Source organism: Pipistrellus hanaki (assembly GCF_964339955.1).
Source record: "Pipistrellus hanaki genome assembly, chromosome: 5".
Taxonomy (NCBI): domain Eukaryota; kingdom Metazoa; phylum Chordata; class Mammalia; order Chiroptera; family Vespertilionidae; genus Pipistrellus; species Pipistrellus hanaki.
The window spans coordinates 77543686-77563337 of NC_140507.1; the positions used below are offsets into that span (position 1 = coordinate 77543686).

Here is a 19652-nt window from a genome sequence, read left to right on the forward strand (position 1 = left end):
GAGGCTATTTCTTCATCAGCAGGAACCGGAACTGCTGATGTCTGCATTATGCTTACAAGGAAACTGTCAGTACGTGGGTTCCTTTGATTAGTTTGTTGGTACATTTTAGTCTGATTCCATTTCATGGTTGGTCAGAGTAGTATAAAGTTTTTACTCCCCGTTACAATTAGGGATATTATGATCATTTGTATTTCAAATATAAATTTAAGACAAGTTTAATTAACCTATAATGCAAAAGCTGATTTGAACGAAATTTCCTTCCAGTGTAAAAATGTACACTTAAGCCCTAGTCAGTTTGGCTCAGTGGATAGAGCGTCAGCCTGCGACTGAAGGGTCCCAGGTTCGATTTCGGTCAAGGGCATGTACCTTGGTTGTGGGCACATCCCCAGTAGGGGGTGTGCAGGAGGCAGCTGATTGGTGTTTCTATCTCTCTCCCTCCCTCTCTGTAAAAAATCAATAAAATATATTTAAAATAATGTACACTCAAGAACTAATGAACACATCTGACACCCTGTAGTTAGACTGAGAAGATTCTTTGTTCCCAGGCTGGGGATGGAGAGGAATTTCTCATCAGAGACAAATACTCTGGGATTCTTTCTTTTAAGGATCAAATAGGAGTGGGGTTGGGAAGGGTTGAGTGGAAAGCTCCATGATTGACAGTACCAAAGGTTAACATGTGCACCTGAGACCTGTATAATTTTGTTAACCAGTGTCACTTCAATTACTTCAATAAAAAAAAGGGGGGGGAGGAGTTTAAATAAAAAACATAAGTAAATAAAAATCATGAACAAGAAATAAAATTAATCCAGACTCTTTCAAAGGTTATATTAGATTCTATCAAAAGCACGAAAGGACTTACTAGATTAATATTCTTGCATGTATACAGTATACATTGAATTTGTCCACATTCTTTTTTTTTTTTAAATATATTTTATTGATTTTACACAGAGAGGAATTGAGAGGGACAGAGAGTTAGAAACGTCGATGGGAGAGAAACATCGACCAGCTGCCTCTTGCACACCCCCTACTGGGGATGTGCCTGCAACCAAGGTACATGCCCTTGACCGGAATTGAACCCGGGACCTTTCAGTCCACAGGCCGACGCTCTTATCCACTGAGCCAAACCAGTCCCAGCCGAATTTGTCCACATTCTTACATGTGAAAACTCCCACACAAAAATAAACATGTTAATGTGAGAAAGCTTTATACAAATTAATTTATGTATAATGTGCTAGAAAACTTTTAATGTAAGTGATAATGGTACAAATATATTATGTTTATTGAACCTCTTTTTACAGTGTGTCATTGGACTGTGAATTTCTACTAATTATTCTCAGAAATGTATGGCACGAGATAATTACATATTTTTTAAACAATAATACATAAGATTGATGTGGTTTTTTTTTTTTTTTAAAAAAAAACTTCTTAATTTAAACCTTTAAATAAAAAATAGTTTTTGAGTGATAAGCACACAATACAATTTATAGATGATACATGTAGAAAAGTGTACCTGAAACCCATATAATTTTATTAACCACTGTCATCCCAAAAAATTCAATTAAAAAAAAGCTGTGGTATATTTACACAATGGAATATTATTCAGCCATAAAAAAGAAAGACATTCTTTGACAGCATGGATGGACTTTGAGAGCATTATAAGTGAAATAAGCCAGTCAGAGAAAGACAAGTATATGATTTCACTTACACGTGGATTCTAATGAACAATATAAGCCAACAGAGTGGATGGAGACAGACTCATGGACATAGAGAGCTCACTGATGGGTGTTGGAGAGGAAGTTGTTGAGGGCTGGGTGAGAAGGGTGAAGGGATTAAGACTCATGAACACAGAAAACAGTATGGTGATTGCCAGAAGGAAGAGGGTTAGGGGAGGAAGAAGAGGGAAAATGAGGGATTAATGGTGATGGAAGGAGACTTGACTTGGGGTGGTAAACACAAAATACAATATACAGATGATATATTGTAGAAATGGGTATTTTAAACCTGTATAATTTTATTACGCCCCCCCCAATAAATTTGATAAAATAATTCTTTTTTTTTTTTTTTTTTTTTTTTTAGAGCATTGGCTATTTATTATTTATTTATTTGAATCCACACCTGAGAATATATTTTTATTAATTTTTAGAGAGAGGTAGAGAGAGAGGTAGATAGAGAGAGAAACATCGACCAGCTTCCTCCTGCACACCCCCTACCAGGGATGTGCCTGCAACCAATGTACATGCCCTTGACCCGAATCAAACCTGGGACTTTTCAGTCTGTAGACCAACACTCTATCCACTGAGCCAAACCGGTTTTGGCGAAACCTGCCTCCTTTTGGTGTACAGTACAATGCTCCAGACAACCTAGCCACTGGCCAGGGCTAAATAAATATATTTTAAAAACATTTTCTCTTGATTTTGAAGCCTGTTAGATCCATAGGTGAATTAAAGTGTATTTTTTTTATACATAGTTACATTAAATTTATTTAAAATGCTTTACTTGTTCTATGTTAAGGGCCCATTGAAAAGGACAATTTGGTATTTGGATTTTCCTAGTGGCTAGTGGCAGTTCTGTATATCTCCAGTCCATTATATATTTTAGACAGTGTAAATGTTACTGGACAGGGGCCTTGCCCTGAGCAGGGCATTTAGGAGATACATGCCTTTGGGGAAGAAGAGGGAGAAGAGAAAGGTATGGGGTGAGGGTGGGGGAGGGGGTGCTCCTTGGAGGGATAGCACACAGGCCAGGTCTTTTGACTTGAAAGCTTTATCTCTCTTGCAGTTGGGGCTCTTGGGGGAGGTGTCAGGGAGGGTTTCTCATCAGTTTTCCAGGTATGCCTTTCAGGGTCTGTGGTCTCCATTGATTGGTCAGTGCCAGCACAAGAAGTCATTAGTCATCACAGCTGACCTTGGTGTCAACCATATGGTTTTGCTGCTTTTCTGGGCCTGGATCTGAAAAACAAAGGAGGCCTAGATGTTATCTCTAGGTGTTAGCATAGGTAGCTATCTACATACATAAAAGGCTAATATGCTAAGTGTCCCTCCCTCCATCTGACAGGTTGCTATAACGCTTACTGACCACCAGGGGGCAGACAATGAAGGAGCTGCTGAGCTTCATGACTTGGCAGTGGCGGTTCTTAGGTGATGCACCTTGAAACCAGAGAGAAGGGAGCCCGATTCCTTGCAGGGACACATGATTCCACCTTCAGCTGTGGGTTATGTTGTTGATGGGGCACTGTTGGCCCCAGATCTGGTTTATTGCACACTTCCATTTGTGTTCCACACCCTATATGACAGCAACTTTGTAGAGGGCCCTCTTGCACTCCGGGACCTCTCTTGGGGGATGTTGGATAGCTGGTTTCATCCCAATCTCCACAGGCCAGGCCGAGGGATCCCACCTGCCAGAGGGACCCCATTCACTCCGCAGACGCCTTTTGAGCCACAGTGCCGTTCCAAGTGTGGTTGGCTGGGGAGGGACCGTAGGAGGTTGGCTCTAGAGCCTGTCCCGCCTGCTGGCCACCTTCTAATTAATTTCCTTTCAATGTGCATGAATCCATGCACTGGCTCACTAGTTTATTAATGAAGGAAGCAAAGGGAATCAAACATGGTTAAGCATGATTAGCTGGGGAGCATGGGCCTGCTTGTTTCACCAGGAAGTCATAGCTTCACACACTCCCCAGGAAACCACCAATCTCTTCTCCTTAAGTCACTGGGGGAAGGGATAAAACAATAAAAGGAGAGACAAGCACACGAGCAGCAGAAGTCAAAATGGCACAGAGGGAGGTGCTTCTATGAGGCATGCAGATAGGGGCCAAGATGGTCACTCTAGAGGCCTGCCTGGGAAAGGAGTCAGTTGGTTAGCGGGTGGACTCATGAGAAGTCCACGAAAGCTTGGAAAGTTGATGGGTTATTTTGAAAAAGCACCTGGTCCTGCCCAGCCTGAGATCATATCATCCCAGGGAACAAAGAGCTCTCTCTCTGGCACCGGATAATGGGCGCTGGCCCTGTTTGCTCAGGAGTTCTCTCTGTAGCGATCACATGGGTCCAGCAGCCATGGGGCCTGCAGCAGATTGCCTGGCTCCAAAGGATTAAGCTTTAACATGGCACAGAATTTCTGGACCTTGGCCCTATTTCTGACTCAGGTTTTCTATGGCGGGATGGAAAAAGATGGAACACTGGTAACTTAGAAGGGGCAGAATTTATTTATTTATTTATTTGCCTCCCCTGAGGATATTTTTTCCATTGATTTTTAGGGAGTGGAAGAGAGAAGGAAAGATAGAGAGAAACATCAATGTGAGAGAAACACATCCATTGGTTACCTCCTGCAGGAGCCCTGACCAGGGCTGGGGAGGAGCCTGCAACTAAGTACATGCCCTTGGCTGGAATCTAACCTGGACCCTTCGGTTCGCAGGCTGATGCTCTACCAGGGGTCTTCAAACTACGGCCCGCGGGCCACATGCAGCCCCCAGGGGAGTCTGATCCTGCCCGCCAGGTTTTTTGGGCAGTGAGCACAGCCAAGGTGTTACAGTAGGGATTAGTAGTTCATATAGTCCGGCCCTCCAGCTCTCTGAGGGACCGTGATCTGGCCCCCACTTTAAAAAGTGTGAGGACCCCATAGAGTCTATCCACTGAGAAAAACCTGCTAGGGCCAGAAGGAGCACTCTTGATTTTGCATCTGATACTACCAAATGTCATCACCAGACCTCATCCTCCCTTGTGGGTCTCCTGGAAGGGTGTCCTTGTGACCTGTAAGAAGCCCACTTCACTGGTAACATGGGGAGATGGCCTTTTGAGCTGGCTGTAAATTGGTCGGCCGGTTTGTTTAGCCATCTTTCTCAGTTTCCCCATTCCGACTTGCCAAGGTATTTTTCTAGCTTCTTCACTATCCTACCTCATAAGAAATGTCCAAACTTGTAAGAATTTTTATTAGTTTATTTGAACCGAACTGACAATAGTTGGGAAGCAAAAACACAACGGATTGAGACAATGCTCCAGAGAATGGTAGTTTTGCACTTTATAAACCAGAAACAAACGAGGAAGTGTAAGAGGGTTACATAAAATTCACTGGTGATAGCTGAGGGAGGCTGGAGAAAGCAAAGCTTTCTGGGAAGTCTCTGGGATGAGATAAAAAGCAAGGGGGCTGGAAAAGACATACTTCTTTTATATAGGTGGGTATAGGATAGTAAATAGTTAATTAACATGATAACATTGAGGGGGTTTGTGGTCTCTGGTCTGGTTCAGCTGTTGTGCTTGGAGGGGTTCAGAAAAAAAGAAATGACTTTGATATTCCAAAAGTACTGTTATCAGGTCTGATAGATGCAAAAAGACAGCAGACAGGCCCAGTTAAGATAAAGATTGACATTTGTTAGGAAAAAAACACTGGCCTACAACATAACTACCCACCATGTACTGCTTTTAGTTAGAAAGTTTTTTAAAAAAATATATATTTTTATTGATTTCAGAGAGGAAGGGAGAGAGAGAGAGAGGGGGATATGATGAAAGAGAATCATTGATTGACTGCCTCCTGCACATCCCCCACTGGGGATTGAGCCCACAACCTGGGCATGTGCCCTGACTGGGAACTAAACTGTGACCTCCTGGTTCATAGGTCCAATGCTCAACTGCTGAGCCACGCCGGTTGGGCAAGTTAGAAAGTTTTAATTTCAGACCATCCTATGTTGTTACTTTCAGTTTCTGAATTTGTAAGGCCATCATGCAGGCTTCCCCTAAGCTTGTCAGGTTTAATATGTGGCCCCTTATTGTCCACTTATTGTATTACTTTTCTCTGACAAAGCTCTTTTTTTTATTTATTTTTAAAAAAATATATTTTATTGATTTTTTACAGAGAGGAAGGGAGAGAGAGAGCTAGAAACGTCGATGAGAGAGAAACATCGACCAGCTGCCTCTTGCACACCCCCTACCGGGGATGTGCCCGCAACCAACGTACACATGCCTCTGACTGGAATCAAACCTGGGATCCTTCAGTCTGCAGACCGACGCTCTACCACTGAGCCAAACGGGTTTCGGCTGACAAAGCTCTTTTTGAGAGGTGATGGGGATCAGAGCTTTATCTTTCTTTCTGTTTTCCATACTATTAAATAGTTGTAATAAATTTGATATATATCAATTTTAGGCTAGAGTGTAGTCATGTGATTTGTTAAAATTGATTTCACAGAGAGGAACGGGGGAGAGAGAGAGAGAGAGAGAGAGAGAGAGAGAGAGAGAGAGAGAGACAGAGACCCCAATGCTAGAGAAACATCTATCTGCTGCCTCCTGCATGCCCCTCTCTGGGGATTGAGCCCATAACTTGGGCATGTGCCTTCACTGGGAATTGAACTGGTAATCTACCTGCCTCCCCAAATCATTCAATAAGCCTTGACAGAAGTGAAATTAGTATCTGCACATCCATGTTTATTGATGCATTATTCACAACAACTAGGAAACAACTTAGATGGCCTGTAGGTGAATGAATAAAGAAAATGTGGTATATTTTTGTATATGTATATTAGAATACTGACCATAAAATGAAATCCTGCCATTTATAACAACACGAATGAATCTAGAGAGTATTATTCCCAAGTGAAATAAGTCAGAAGGAGGACAAATATTGTATGGTATCACTTAAATGTGGAATCTTTAGGGGAAACAAAAGCTGATTTCATAGATATAAAAAAATAGAATGGTGGTTGCTCTGGGAGGGAGAAATGGGGTAATGTAGGTCAAGGGGTAAACATTTTTAATTAAACAAAAATAAATTCTGAGGATCTAATATACAGCATGTTGACTATAGTTAATAATGCTATTGTATATTTTAAATTTGCTGACAGTAGATCTTAAGCATTCACACTACAAAAATAAATAAATAAATAAATAAATAAATAAATAAAAAGAATGAACTATGTGAAGTAATAGATATGTTAATTTCTTGATCTTGGTAACCTTTCCACATATATATGTATATATCAAATTGTCACATTATTCAATTTTAATATATATAATTAAGTTTGTCAATTATTCCTCAATGAAAAAGAAATGATTAAAATAAAAAGGCCTTAATAAAATAGTCCTTGATAGAGAATAGATATCTAATATCTCTTCCAATTTTAACAAATGTTTTTAATATAACTTGGAGTTTGACCCCATTACCATTTACATTACCCAGAATATTTAAAAAATATATATGTATTTCAGAGAGGAAGGAAGAGGGAGAGAAAGAAACATTGATGTTGGGAGAGAATCATTGATTGGCCGCCTCCTACACGCCCCCTACTTGGGATTGACCCTGCAATCCAGGCATGTATCCTTGACTGGAATTGAACCTAGGACTCTTCAGTCCACAGGCCAATGCTCTATCCACTAAAGCCAAACCAGTTAGGGCTGCATTATCCAGAATTTGATGGTCACTGATGTTTCTTGGCCCAAATACCCAACACATGCAAACATACAACCTATTGCAGTCATCATCTGCTTAACAGTGAATAAAGCACAGTTGTTTAAAGAACTGTCTTTACCAATAGAAAACCCTGGGTTCAACTACCAGTTCTGCCACTTCCCCATATGCAACCATTGGTGAGTTACTTTTTCTCTTTAAAGACTTATTTCCACCCCATACACATAAAAAAAAAATCACAGTTACTCCATTACAAAGCTGATGAGAGGATAAAATGACAAAACAACTGTCAAATCAAATAGTCAACAAATGTTAGTTTTACTAATATAATTATTTTTTACCAATACCCCCTTATTATAATTAACATTTATAATTATTATAGTTTATGTTATTTATAAAAATATCTTATTTAATTATTATAACTAATAATTATTGTTATTAATAATCATAATTATTAATTTGCTGTTGGGGACTGAATGTTTGTGTCCCCCCCCAAATTCACATATTGAAACCCTAACCATGAGGGTGAATGTATTTGAGATAGGGCCTGTGAGGAGGTGATAAAGGTTAAATGAGATCATAATCGCTGGGTCCCAATCACATAGGCCCAATACACTTATAAGAAGAGAAAGAGACATCAGACCACTCTCTCTGCCACTTGGGTACACAGTGAAAGGCAGCTGTCTACAAGCCAGGAAGAGAGCCCTCATCAGGAATAGAATAAGTCAGTACCTTGATCTTAGGTATCCCAGTTTCCAGAACTGTGAGAAATGAAAGTCCTGTTTTTAAGCCACACAGTTTTCTGTGTTTTATCAAGACAGTGTGGGAAGATGAAAACATTCTTTAGCAGCAAGATCTTAACTTTACAAAGTAGGGCCTTTTATTCATATAAATAGTACTAAAAATTAGGGGAAGAATATACTAAAAGTGATTAGGACTGCTACTGTTGATTTCCACTAGCCCATGGGAGAAAACTTGAACCCAGCTAGTCATGGGATGAGAAGAAACTGGACACTTAGCCTTTAACATAAGGTCTTTACGGCTGCATCACAAGTGGGTGTTTTGAGGTGATGGATGCGATGGAAGACTGTTGCGATCACACCAGCAGCCCCCTACGTGGTCATCACTTTGGCCTGAGCCTAGATCTGCTGATCAATTTGACCAAAGCCATTCGTACTTCCCGGTTCCTCAGACTATAGATGAGAGGGTTCAGCATGGGGGTGATAACACTGTAGAAGAGGGAGGTCACATTGTCCTGTTGTGGGCTATGGTAGGCCCCTGGTACCATGTACATGAACACCGCTGCACCATAAAACAGCCCCACAACTGTGATATGCGAGGAGCAGGTGGTGAAAGCCTTATGTCGGGCCTCCTCTGAGTGCATGCATAGAACGGCTCTCAACACGTGGCCATAGGAGATGGCGATGAGGGAAAGGGGAAGCACAAGGATCAGCACCCCTGAGATGGACAGCGCCAACTCATAGGCCGAGGTGTCTGCACAGGAGAGCGGAAGCAGGGCTGGCACCTCACAGAAGAAGTGGTCCACAGTGTGGGAGGCACAGTAGGGAAAGTGCAGGGTGATGGAAGTCTGGATGGAGGCGTTGAGCACACCTGCCACCCAGGAGCAGCCCACCATGAGCAGGCACACCTGGCGCCTCATAAGCACAGGATACCGCAGCGGGTGGCACACAGCAACATAGCGGTCATAGGACATGAGAGCCAACAGGGTGCCCTCAGCCACACCCAGAAGCGTAAGGAAGAATATTTGAGCTGCACAACCGCCAAAGGTGATGGAACTTTCTACCCGCAGGAAGTCAGATGCCATCTTGGGGATGGTGATCAGGGGGAAACCAACATCAAAGAGGGAAAGTTGACTGAGCAGAAAGTACATGGGTGTGTGGAGCCGGGGGTCCATGCAGATCAGGAAGAGCAGAACGGTGTTGCCCAGAAGGCCTACGATAAACATGGCAGCCACCAGGGAGAAGAGTAGCGGACATGATCGTGAGTGGCTGCAGAGACCCACCAGAAGGAAGTCAGAGGTCACTGACTGATTCACACCCTCCATTTTTACATAATAGACCCTTGCTGCAGGAAGAGCAGGAGACCAATGGCAAGAAGGGTGAGTGGGATGGCAAATAAGTTTCATCCCACCTGCCAGTGGCCATCTGTTGGTAGTGGATGCTTAACGTGCCTTCTTGAGAAGAGTTATGAGGTTGCAGCTAGAATCAGTAGGAAGGAAAGGCATACTCAATTAATATTTGTCATAGTCATGGGATGAGAGAGCAGTAACTCACATCTCTGGATAAGACACTTAGCCACACACCAATCAAGAGCTTCCCACTAACTCCTGTAGTCCATATTTTGAGGTCCTAGTCAAGGACAATAACATGGCCCCGGCAGAACATTTCTACATTACTCATCTCAGTGGTCCTGGAGCCAGAGCGGAGGTGAGATTCCGAAAAGGCCGGGAGGTGAAAGAGGGCATGATGGAGCCAAAGCAACAACTCAAGCTAGAAAACACGGAGATGGGCCTGGGCCCAAATACCTGGATGAGAATCTAGAGCAAAGAGAAATGTATTGTGAGCCAAGCACTGGGGTCAAATTGAAAGTGTAAATCTAGGGAGTCTGAGCCACAGAGACACTTGGGTGACAGCATGTTGGGGTCAAATGGCCTGGGATTTGGTGGGTGGGACAGTTGTCAATGAGCTCACATATTATTATTGGCAACTTTGTTGCATTGGATGTGAGAGTAGCAACATGTGGGCAGCCTGACTCAATTTCAAGGACTAGGGTAAGGGACCAGGCCTGAGAGATTATGTGTCTCTAATAAATATTGCCCAACTAGATAAGAAAGATGGCCATGGACAAGAAGGAGCCTCATACCTAAATTAGGGATACTTAATTCTCTAGGCAACCTCCAAGCACCCAGGTAAACCCAGATTGCCCTGGAGTACTATACACTACACACAATTCCAACAGTGAACAATGCAAGACCAGAGGAATGTTTATGCCAAACTGCAGGTAGGTAAAGAGGCAGCAAGACAGGTCATTTAAAGGCAAGTGGGTTCTACTGAAGCTCTTTGTCTTAAGGCTGCCATCCTCACTCAGATGGCCTTAAGGCGATGCTTAATTATTCACCAACCTGATTTTTCTATTACATTCAAGCCACCAATCTACCATTCACACATGCATTCAACAAAAATTTGCCACATGCTGAGCTGGGCATAAGAAATTCAAAGGTGAATCATCCAGGCAAGGTCCCCACTTCCCTGGATCCTACAATCTCCATCAGGGTACCAATGACAAACCAGGAGATAGATGGACAAGACTTAATGATAGAGGGAAACACAGTAAGGGAAGAGGGTAAAATGTTCTGTAGGAAATGGCTGGGTACACCAAAGGCCATGGTCAGGGAAATCTCCTAAAAGAGATGACAGTTGCCCTCAGTGACAGAAGCTTCAATGAGAGAGATGGGGATGTGGTAGAACCAAATGCTTCCTGCTACTGGGATGTTAGTGAGGTGAATGTTAGTGAGACCAGCTGTGTGGTTCACCCTAACAAAGAAGTTTCTAACAGTGAAATCCAACCAAAAATGGAACGAGCAGCCTTATTGGCATTTTCCAAAGTCAATGACATAAGAGAGTAAGATAACTTAGTTCTGTGGTTATAAAATTTGGAGTTTGAGGGAAATTGAGCATTGTTTACATCACTTCAGAATAGTCTGATCAGTAATGTAGTAGAGACACATGCACAATGCCATGGGTACCCAGGGGATGGAACTCTGCCTGGGATCAAATCAGGAAAGGCTTCACAGAGGAGGCAACAGTATAGCTGAATTTTGAAGGTCTAGTAAGGGTTTTCCAGGCTGCTAAAGGGGGGAAGGTTGTTCCAAGCATAAGGAATGTAGCACCTGGGCTGTATGGATTTTTGGTTGGGAGGGTGTACCCAGGAGTAAGATTAAAATAAGCTTGGATCCCAGCTTAACTACTTTGTATATGACCTTGAGTAGTTTAAGAACATGACCTTGGGTAGCTACTCAACCTCAGTTTCTTCATCCATAAAATGGGTGGCAGTAATTTGGGTCACAGGCATTGTTGTGAAGATTAAATGAAGGGATAAAAGTTAAGAGCTAATTAGTGCCTGTCATGTGTCAAGTGCTTAATAAGTAGTAAATAATTATACATATGACTATTAAATATATTAAATAATATTTATAACTTGTCTTATTTAATAAAAGGGTAATATGCAAATTGACCCTAATGGCAGAATGACCAGGATGACCTCTGGACCAATTACTATGAGGCACACTGACCACCTCTTGGGCTATTTCCCAGCCAGTAGACTGATTACCTGATGGCAAATGGGGAACCAGGCGTGAGTGGTGGTGGAGGGCATGGCCAGCTGGAGAAGATGGCCTGATTGCAGGCCAGGCCTAGGGACCATACCCGTGCACGAATTTCATGCACCGGGCCTCTAGTATAATTATAAAATTATTGCTAATTCTCTTGAGGAGAAAGCATTACATATTGCTGGCTGGATGATCAGTGCTTTGCACAGTGTCAGACACATAGGACATTCTCAGCAATGTTGGTTTCTATTGCTATTACAGCAGTGCCCCCCTTACCTTCAGTTGCCTGCAGTCAACCATGGCCCAAAAATATTAAATGAAAACCTTCAGAAATAAATAATTCATGTTTTAAATTGTACATCATTCTGAGCAACATAATTAAATCTCATGCCATTCTGTTCTGTTCAGCTTGGGACAAATCATCCCTTTGTCCAATGTATCCACACTGTAGTGCTACCCACCATTGATCACTTAGTAACGAACTTGGTTATCAGATCCACCGTCATGGTATCACAGTGCTTTTGTTCAAGTAACACTTATTTTACCTAAGAATGGACCCAAAGCGCAAGAGTAGTGATGCTGGCAATTTGGATATGCCAAAGAGAAGTTGTGATGTGTTTATGATGACCGCCCAGCTGGCATGGCTCAGTGGTTGAGCATTGACCAGGCGGTCCCTGGGACTCGATCCCCAGAGAGGGACGTGAAGAGGCAGCCAATCGGTGATTCTCTCTCATCACTGATGTTTCTATCTCTCTTCCTTCCTCTCTCTGAAATCAATGAAAACCTATTAATCTAAAAAGGAATAATGATTATCTTTAATAACATGTGTTAATTTCTGAAGGAATTTAAGATGCATATTATGATCTAGGAACACTTTCCTCGTGGATAATGGGGGACTACCATGCTCAATAAAGATATCCTGTCAGTAATCAATGTTCAACCTTATGGCCTCTTCTGTGGTCAAACCTCACCCAGTCTATCTAGATCATTCTCTTTCATATTATTCTATGATGTCCTCGTACTTCCTGGGTAGAAACCCACATATCCCTTCTCTGGCCTTTGTGATCCCTTAGCAGACTCTCTGAGAGTTAATTCCCTCCCAACACCATTAGTTTACAACAGGGGGTTTCCCTTCTAGCATTATTTGAGGACAGGTAATTCTTTGTTGTGAGGAACTGTCTTGTAGGAAGTTCAGCAGCAGCCCTCACCTCAACCGACTTAATGCCAGTTGCATTCTCCTCTACCCCTACTCATGAAAACAAAAATCATTCCACATCTGGTCACATGTCCCCCAGAGAGGTAGACTCACCCTCAGTTGAGAATCTGAAAAAAAAACGAAAAAAACCCACACACACTGAAACCTGCAGAAACTTCACTCAGCAATTCCTCTTCCGATGTTTATTCTAAAACTGTAGTAAGCTCAGACCCAGCAAAATCCCCCGGGAATATCTCATTTATCTCTATGATCTTTATATAGGAACAAAACCCCAAACTAATCCTCACAATTTTCTTCCAACTTATAACCAATCAATTTCCAAATCACCAACTCTCCCAGGTGGTAGATTAGCTTTTACTGCAGACTCCTATCAAGGGCTATTTAAGTGTCCAAATGAATCTGATCTCTCTCTGTCCATTCACATATCATCACCCTGAAAGCAGCTGATGCTGAGTGCCGACTCTGTGGGAGGCATGGAGTGTTTCACATGCTTAAAGTCAATCCTCAAGTCCTGGAGGTTAATGGTGGTCATGTTTGCATAATAATGTGAATACTCCTAATGGCATCAATAGTACATTGAAGAGTGGTTAAAATGGTAAACTTCTATTTCATTTTTATTGTGTATATTTTTATCACAATAAAAAAGAAATACTGCCTGTATATATTATTTACCTGTTTTATTTATTTATTTATTTATTTATTTATTTATTTATTTATTTATTTATTTTTTATGAGAAGACAGAGGTTCAGAGAAGTGCAGTGACTTTTCCAGCATCACCTAGCAAGGAAGTAACAGAGCCAAGATTTGAACAAGAGAGGGACCCAATTCTAAAGTCCCTGTTTTCCCTTTGCATTCAACACACTTCCCTTAAATGCTATAAGAGATATGTCAGGATTTTTTACACACACACACACACTGTGTACATTCAGTCCTGCATGCCCCCAAACTTACCTTTCATTCCAGGGTGCTCAGGTGGTCTCACTGCTATTGATCTGTTTTTTGTGTTTGTTTTTTTTTTTTTTTAAAGGCACACCTCTGGGTGTTTATAATCTTTCCACCAGCAGTTCCGCCTGTGGCTAGAGATTCTGGCTGTGATCCCCTCGTGCCCTGAGTTTTTAACATACTATTTCCTTCCAAGACATCTTTTGGGGGAAAAGTATTTCCAACCATCCAACCTCTTCCCTGTCAGTCAGGCAGGCAGAGTTAGCCATGACTCACTATAATCTGGGCTGGATCCTCTCACTGTGAATCCTAAATCAAGACTTATGTGGCTTGAAGAGGAGTCCCTTTAGAAAGTTTCCAAGTTGTGGTTTCACTTCTTCCTTTCTCCATTTACCTGAGTGATGTTAAAATTTGGGTCCAGGGGTCCTGCTGATGATGCTGAGTGACTAGGGGAAAGGAACTAGCATTGCTCACTTTCTTGTGGCTAATTAAACTTTTATATATCTCTACTATGACCAGGCATGATTGGACCCTTGGTCACCTAATTAAATAAATAGCAATTTGCCAGACACTGTCATTGACTCTTTATTTAGTCATCACATCAGATTACCCCCACTCAAAAACAATCCACAGAGGAGCTTGCTAAATAAACTGTGCTCAATGAAGACATCTTGCAAGGAAACAATATTTTTGTTGGAACTAATGTTATTGACAAACAGACTGAGAGAGGGTAAGTGACTAATCTGAAGTCACACACCTACTAAGAGGGCAGGCTATAATTCGAAGCCCCATCTGATTCCAAATCCTGAGCATTCTAAACTCTGAATGTTGCATGTTTATCGAAGTTAATGCTCATCTCTTCTGCCCAGTTAAGAACTGAGAACTCCTCTGAGGGGTGGAAGTGAGAGGAAGATGGCCTGTCCTCAGGTGAGCTGGGGAAAACCTCAAACCATCCAGATATGTTGTTTTTGTCAGGTGCCCATGCTCAACAGCTTCCAACAGCTTTTATGGAAGGTCAGCATGAGTTGACCTTCAACATATCAATATAGATGACTTCCTGCTATCTAGAGGCCTGGCTTTCTTGGGTTTATAGCAATGAAGACAGTTATGGAAAGAATAAGCATTCAGCATAACAAGACATCTATTTGTGGCTTGGAAAATATCAAAGAAGTAGACAAAAGTCCATATTTCTATCTAAATACCTGTATACATCCAACCCATCATCTCTGTGGAAAACACCACCAGCAATCCTTCCACTAAGGTCTAATGTCTAAATCATGCCTGGACTCCCAAGATTCCCATCAGTTGGATTTCAAGTTCTCACCCTCCCACTCACCAGGGTCTGTGTGCAGAGTGAGAGACCTTTCTCAACACCCCATGAGCATGTCAACCACCCTCATTCCAAAATAGACTCTAATCAAACCTCCCTGGATTCTATCATTATGGGCTTAACCAGTGCTGCCTTTGTCTATTATCTGGAGTTAGAGGCTCCAGGGAGAGCTGTTGTCATTATCTGGAGTCAGAGGCTCCAGGGAGAGCTGTTGCATCAGAAACCCCTCTGGGTCTCTATTTCTGGGAGAGAGACAATTAGTTATAGTGGAAGCTAAAGCCCTTGGTATTTGATTGTCCCTGGAAGATTGTGGTAAAACATGTACTCATCTCTCAACCAGAGGAAGAATGGGAAGCAGTGATGTGGACAACTTAAAGATGTCCAACTCTTTCTGTTTAGATATAATCAAGAGAAAGAGATGTGGGAATTCATTACAGCAAATACATCCTATGCCTCACCTCTCCCCACCAATTATGATGTCCAGGAGACTTATTCTGAGTTAAATAATGAGACAGTGATAGCTGTGGGAAAGCAGGGGCAGCTTCCCTAGGTCAGGACATTTCTTCTTTTTTAAAAATATTTTTATTGGTTTCAGAGAGGAAAGGAGAGGTAGAGAGAGATAGAAACACCAATGATGAAAGAGAATTATTGATTGTCTGTCTCCTGCACATCCCCTACTGGAGATTGAGTCTGCAACCTAGGCATGTGCCCTTGACTGGAATTGAATCTGGGACCTTTCAGTCTGCAGGCCAACACTCTATCCACTGAGCCAAACCTGCAGGCCAACACTCTATCCACTGAGCCAAACCTGCTAGAGCAGGACATTTCTTCTTTAAACTCCATTCTTAAGGGGCCTCCAAGACCAGGAGATGATGCAATGCTCTATAGATAAATTATTCTAGTGTCCATGAGTTTATTGTTTGCTCATGGCCAGGACAGAGACCAGAGAGCCAGACTATCATAAACAGTGGTAGCCCACTGCAGTAAGTCACAGGCAAGGCCAAGGTAGAGTGAGTTATCATTAGTGATGCTCAGGCCAAAGCTGAGTAAGATAGGTGGCAATAAGCTGGAACCAGGCTGGACGCAATAATAAAAGTGACATATGTTAAGGACCTGACCTATAATAGATAACTATCAGCAAATTCCTTGTACCATGCCACCACTCTTTAGTTCCAAGCCCATGGCAGAATTAGTAATCAATCTCATTGCTTTCTACTCTCTGCTTGGATAGAGCTTCTCAAATCAGCACACCGTATAGCTAGACCTTATTGATTGCTTTTGACATTTGTCATGAAATCTACTTTGCAAGAAGACTCTAGACCAGTACTCAGAGCAGCAGTGACAGTCTGCATGGAGAGCAGGAGCTTGCACCAGAAAGTTACACAACACACTGCTTCCTTTATTGATAACATCTTGTTCTGGAATACATGTCAGTTGAACTAAAGCTTAGGGATGTTGTTGATTTACAGTCTACCCCAAGGTTCTTTTTTCCTCAAGAGCCAACAAAAGTTCATGCACCACATTTTGAGTAACACTGCCATGGACTATGAGTGCCTTGCTGGCAAGTACCTGCTGTATTCATTTTTGTATAACTGGTAGCCAAGGCACATAGACAAAGCAATGTTTATTGCACAGAAAAGGCTGCAGCAGAAATTTGGAAAATAAAATTAAGATATGGAGAAGTGGTGATTCTCACACCTGGCATGTTGACTTGCTTAAAAGATGGATAGATGGATGGATGTACGATTAAAGTTATTTGTAACTGAGCCATGTTGTTTTAAAGAACAAGGTAAGAGAAAAAGATGGCAAAGAAACTGTTAGTACTCTAGATGTGTGCCTCAATTATTAATTCTTTGCATACATCTTCATATTTTTTTCATATACCACCCTACTAAAATTTTCTTAATTCAGGTACCTACTGCTTAATGGCAGTTATTCCTAAAAAGCAGATGCACACAGAACTATGCATTTTGATCCTATAGTCCATTATTTTAAATGGGAGAGATTGTATTATAACTTTTCACCAATTTCCTGAAATATAGCTAAAACCAATTAAAGATTTAGGTGTCAGTAATAAAATATCATGTTAGAATATAAAATACTTAAAACATCACTTCCTATTGACTGTCAAATGAACGTAGTTGTTAACAGTTGTTTGGTAAGAAGTCTACTCCATTGCTTACACTTGCAAGATTTTCATTTCACTCCCTCAACTTTTGGAGGACTGACTCATTGTAGAAAAGAACCTTTGCTTTTGGCAAAATGTAGAAGGTCCTGAGGAAACAAGTTCAGGAGGAGCACACAATAATAAGGAATGACTGACATTGAGTGTGATGTTATGATGCCCTCTCTTAGCACCAACAACATCTGAGACATACACTTTCCTTTGTTTTCACTTGGGACACTTTTTCTATTCATTGTTTTATTCGAAATCATGTATTTAGCTCAAGGTATAAACTTTTCCTGTGTAATCATGGGCCAGAAAATATTATATGGAGAGATACTCACATTTTGAAACGTTTAGACATTATCACCACTCCCCATCCCCCACTTCATTCTACTGGGAAAAATTTAACCAGGAAGATAGTTTGTGGACTATAGCTCTTTCTCCCTTCCTTCTTTCTTTCCCTTCCTTCCTTCCTTCCTTCCTTCCTTCCTTCCTTCCTTCCTTCCTTCCTTCCTTCCTTCCTTCCTTCCTTTTCTCCCTCCCTCCCTCCCTCCCTCCCTCCCTCCCTCCCTCCCTCCCCCCTTCCTTCCTTCCTTCCTTCCTTCCTTCCTTCCTTCCTTCCTTCCTTCCTTCCTTCCTTCCTTCCTTTTTCCTTTCTTATTGAGGCAGCATTGGTTAACAACATTATATGTTATAATGTTACCATTATATATAATTGGATATAATTTAGCAATTTTGCTTCTGAGCATCTATCTGAAGAGTATAAAAAACAAATTAAAAAAGCTATGTATACCCATATGTTCATTGCAGTACTAATTAAAATAGTCAAGATATGTAAATAACCTATGTGTCCATTGATGGATGAATTGATTAAGAAGTGGTACGTCTACGGCCATACCACCCTGAATGCGCCCAATCTCGTCTGATCTCGGAAGCTAAGCAGGGTCGGGCCTGGTTAGTACTTGGATGGGAGAAGATGTGGTACATGCAATGGAATGCTATTCAGACATAGAAAAGATTAAATATTGCCATTTGCAACATCAATCCTGAGAGTGTTAGGACATAAGTGAAATAAGTCAGACAGAAAAGGACAAAAATCATATGATTTTACCTGTTTTTCTTTAATCACTCATCTTTAGTTTTCTTATAATTGACTTAATTTTCTCTTTTCTGCTGTTGCTCCATCATCTTTTACCTGGGGAAGAGATAAAACTAAAATGATTGAAATGGCTAATAAATAAATAAATAAATAAATATTCAAGTATTTTTCTCAGTTTTTCTGGAAAATTTAAAGGAACATTCATGTACCTTTAACCAATTATTCTTTTATGATATTGTTTTATCTTTTTATGCACACATAAACACACAAACACACTTTCACTTAATGTCAAATTTACAGACTTATATAATAAATGAAATTCATATAACATAAATGAAATCATTTTAAAGTGCATGATTCAGTGGCATTTAGTACATTTGCTACATGCAATCTTCCCCTCTATCTAGTTCTAACCCATTTTCATCTCCTCAAAGAAGACTCCATGTTCATTAGGTAGTCATTTCCCATCACCCACTCCAAGCTCCTGGCAACAACCAATCTACTGTCTGTCTCCACAGACTTATCTATACTGAATATTTCATATAAATAGAATTGTCCAATATATAACCCATTATATCTGTTATTATATCTGAAATTTTTTTTACTTAGTTTAATGTTTTAGAGGGTCATTCATGTTATACAAAATTCATATGTTGAAATCCTAACCTCCAGGGCCTCAGAACATGACTATACTTAGACAAAGAGTTTTTAAAAGAGGTTTGAAGTTAAAATAAGTACATCAGGGTGAGCTCTAACACAATGTGACTTGTGTCCTTACTCAATGAATGGAGATTAGGGGTAATGCCAGCAAGATGGCAGGATAGGAAGCTCCAGACTTCCTTCCCCTCATGGCTACATCAATTCAATAACAATACATGAGTCCATTTCCTTTGTGAAAAATCCAGAGATCACTTGAGAGGCTTCTATACTGCAGCTGCATTGAGTATGACATGGCATTGAAGCCAGTAGGAAAATTCATGGCACCATCTTGCCACAGGAGATGTCTGAATTGTTCCGCCGGCATTCTAACATTTTGAGGGTCTGCCTGAGGGACTGGGCTTTGTCTGCCTGAGAATGAGCACTGATGGAAAGGTGCCACAAGTTGGGAGGTACTGAGAACAAAGGAGATGGATTGGACCAGCGCACACTTACTGCCCACTGGC

The 19652-nt window shown here is 41.3% G+C and overlaps 2 protein-coding genes across 3 annotated transcripts in view; both read right to left on the bottom strand.

Moving 5' to 3' along the window:
* Window positions 1-1543: 1543 nt before the first annotated feature.
* The window catches only part of LOC311623595 (adhesion G protein-coupled receptor E2-like), a 236445-nt gene continuing 218336 nt past the window's right edge, over window positions 1544-19652 (bottom strand). For both annotated transcript variants that reach the window (XM_084885874.1, XM_084885875.1), the window contains 2 exons: window positions 18502-18585; window positions 1544-2948 (listed from right to left, as the gene is read on the bottom strand). In XM_084885874.1, coding sequence (XP_084742000.1) covers window positions 18535-18585 — 51 coding nt within the window. In that variant the 3' untranslated portion in view covers window positions 1544-2948; window positions 18502-18534. The remainder of the gene's footprint in view (window positions 2949-18501; window positions 18586-19652) is intronic.
* LOC311623646 (olfactory receptor 2Z1-like) lies at window positions 8510-9451 on the bottom strand (the record flags this gene model as incomplete). The annotated part of the gene is made up of 1 exon (XM_084886018.1): window positions 8510-9451. The coding sequence occupies one exon, from the start codon at window positions 9449-9451 to the stop codon at window positions 8510-8512; it is 942 nt and encodes a 313-aa protein (XP_084742144.1).